Source organism: Anopheles aquasalis, chromosome Y, assembly GCF_943734665.1.
Source record: "Anopheles aquasalis chromosome Y, idAnoAquaMG_Q_19, whole genome shotgun sequence".
NCBI lineage: Eukaryota > Metazoa > Arthropoda > Insecta > Diptera > Culicidae > Anopheles > Anopheles aquasalis.
In genome coordinates this window covers 3451317-3453816 of record NC_064879.1, presented here as the reverse complement: position 1 = coordinate 3453816, position 2500 = coordinate 3451317, and the positions used below count along the sequence as shown (strand labels likewise).

At 59.2% G+C, this 2500-nt stretch overlaps 2 protein-coding genes across 2 annotated transcripts in view; one reads left to right on the top strand and one right to left on the bottom strand.

Moving 5' to 3' along the window:
- LOC126579854 (DNA ligase 4-like) overlaps positions 1-1888 on the bottom strand; it is a 4432-nt gene extending 2544 nt beyond the window's left edge. The window contains exon 1 of the mRNA XM_050243508.1: positions 1-1888. This exon is cut by the window's left edge and continues 2544 nt beyond it. Within this exon, the coding sequence (XP_050099465.1) occupies positions 1-1667 (1667 nt within the window). The 5' untranslated portion in view covers positions 1668-1888.
- Positions 1889-2016: 128 nt separating this feature from the next.
- Positions 2017-2500, top strand: part of LOC126579858 (serine--tRNA ligase, mitochondrial) — a 2082-nt gene continuing 1598 nt past the window's right edge. The window contains exon 1 of the mRNA XM_050243512.1: positions 2017-2500. This exon is cut by the window's right edge and continues 1598 nt beyond it. Within this exon, the coding sequence (XP_050099469.1) occupies positions 2059-2500 (442 nt within the window). The 5' untranslated portion in view covers positions 2017-2058.

Below are 2500 nucleotides of genomic sequence, written 5' to 3'. Positions count from 1 at the left end.
ATTGACTCTTTCGGTTCAAGCCAAACATCCGGTACCGTTTGGCCCCACCGGGGACATAGAGCGCTGCCAGGATCGGCACCGTTGGTGTTCGCAGCTTGCACCTCCTGCCAGTGCGGGGCTAAGGTGCGATTCAGCTCGTTCCACTGCTCCACTTGGAGACCCATCGACACCTTTGCCAGGCTCAGATAGCGGGTGCTGCTACCGCTACTGGTGGTACCCTCCGTTGCTTCCTGCCGTTCATCGCGCACACCGACGAGAAACGTGTTGACAAAGGTGCGCCGCCGGTTGTAGAATCCACCGAGGATCAGCAGATCAAAGTCCACTACCAGCCCGTCGACGTAGTCCGGTTTGAGCTTGTACCAGCCACCCCCGTGGCGCCGGTTCGGGTGGTAGATGGCATCCTCCCGCTTCAGTACCAGTCCTTCCTGCTCCGCATCGATGGCCGTGTTCAGCAGCTGCACTAGGTGGGGCGCATCGCGTACCTGCTCCCGCCGGCAGTACACGATGAAGCCGGGCTGCTCGCGGACCAGCAGCGTCGCCAGCAGGCGTAACCGTTCCGCGTACGGCACACCGGTTAGCGGGCGCCCGTTATGGTACAGCACGTCGTACACGCAAAAGCACGGCCGCAGATCGCTCGCCCCCACTCGCAGGGCTTTGACGTCCGTGTTTTCGCATTTGTCCCGGTAGCGGAGCTCGCGCCGATCGTAAACCATCATTTCGCCGTCCAGAATGACGGATTCGAGGGCCGGGACGAGCAGTTCGGCCACCAGCGGGGTCAGCGTACCATCGAGCTGGTCCGCCGTCGCCCCGAACCGCTCGCTGTAGTCGATGCCGTTGCGTGACAGGTAGCGGTAGTTTGGGCCGCTTTTGTGCAGCTGAAATCGTTCGCCATCCATCTTGGTTTCGGCCCAGTAGGTGCCCTGCTGCAGCAGTGCACCGATCGCACGTAAATCGATCCGCTGGCACAGCATCGGTCGGACGTGGTGCATCAGGCGGATGTACCCGCCCGTTACCGGTGGGCCACCGGTTACCGGTACCCGGCCGGATTCGATTTCCAGTACCAGCTGGCGCAGATCACCGGTCGCGTCGTACAGCTGTGGTGCGTGTGGGTGGTACAGCTGCAGGATGGCCCGTTGGCTGATGCCCAACCGCAGGTCCTTCAGGATGATGCGCACCAGCCAACGATGATCGGCGGGTGAGCCGCACTCGAGTAGCTCTGCCAGCACCTGCTCGACCCGTCGTCGCTGCTGTCCCGTTCCGGCCAGCCCCAGCTCATCCAGTAGCCGGTTTGCATCGGCTATCGACAGTGAGCTGCGGTCGGGGCAGCGTCCCCGCACCAACCGCTCCAATCGGACCGCCAAATCACCCTTCGCTTCGGACAGTTGGCGTACCTCGTCGCTCCGGGGATTTAGACCGAGCGCCCGTATATAGCCATCAGTGAGCAGCTTGTGGCGTAACCCGTACGCCTTCCGCTCGTTGTCCATGCCAGGTACTAGTAGCCGCAGGGTTGGGTAGATCGTCGCACCCGCCACGTTCCGTCTGCTGCGGTCGTACGCAGCGAAAAAGTTTCGCCATACTTCCTGCTTGTTCTTTGCTGTTTCCGCACGTCCCAGAACTGCCGCTAGCTCGCTGAACGCCTCCAACGTTGATTCTTTCCTAGTAGCCATTCGGGCTTGGTATCCTCTCCAGGACACACCGGGCGGTTGATCTTGGCCCACGGTTGTCAGGCAACACAGAGTTCAGCAGCGATTTCGGGCGTCATACTGACCGATAGAGATCCCATTCGCCATGCTATCCGTTTTCGCAACAAACAAGACTGAACGTGAAGCATAATCGCTGCTGTTGTTGGCGTTGGTTCTATTGTTGTGTACTGTGTGACGCGGGTACAAAAAGGTAAACACGATTATTCACTGCCAACAAACAGATTCGTCGATTCCTTCCATCGATTGTTTTTGCTTCTGTCTATCTGACAGCTCCGGTTCCGGCGCATTCTTTTGTTTGTTTACAGTTCGCACGGACAGCAGAACCGAACCCGGAAGGATACAACCGAGGAGTGCAATGCTACCAAAGTGTATGGGCCGAATGCTGCTGTTCCTGGTGACGAGACGGCCACTGTTCTCGCACCCGTCTCGCCGAATGTCGTACCATCGGTTTGATCTGCAACAACCGACCTACAACACGGACTACCTGCTCGATCCGGCCAACGCCGATGAAATCGAGGGTAACATACGGTTGCGCAAGGGCGTTGGTGATATTCGGCTGGTCCATGAGCTCCAGCAGCGGCTACAAGAAGCGGCAACGGACGAGTCACGTCGGCAACTAGCCGATCGCCTACAGACCGAGCTGGGTAAGCTGCCCAACCAAACACATCCCCGGCTTCTATCGTACGAAGGCAAACCACGGTTGGTCCGGCGATACAACGAGCCACACGTGGATCGGGCAAGCACCGACAACCGGCCCCACTACGAGTTCGGTGATATCTGCAAACGGATGAACCTGT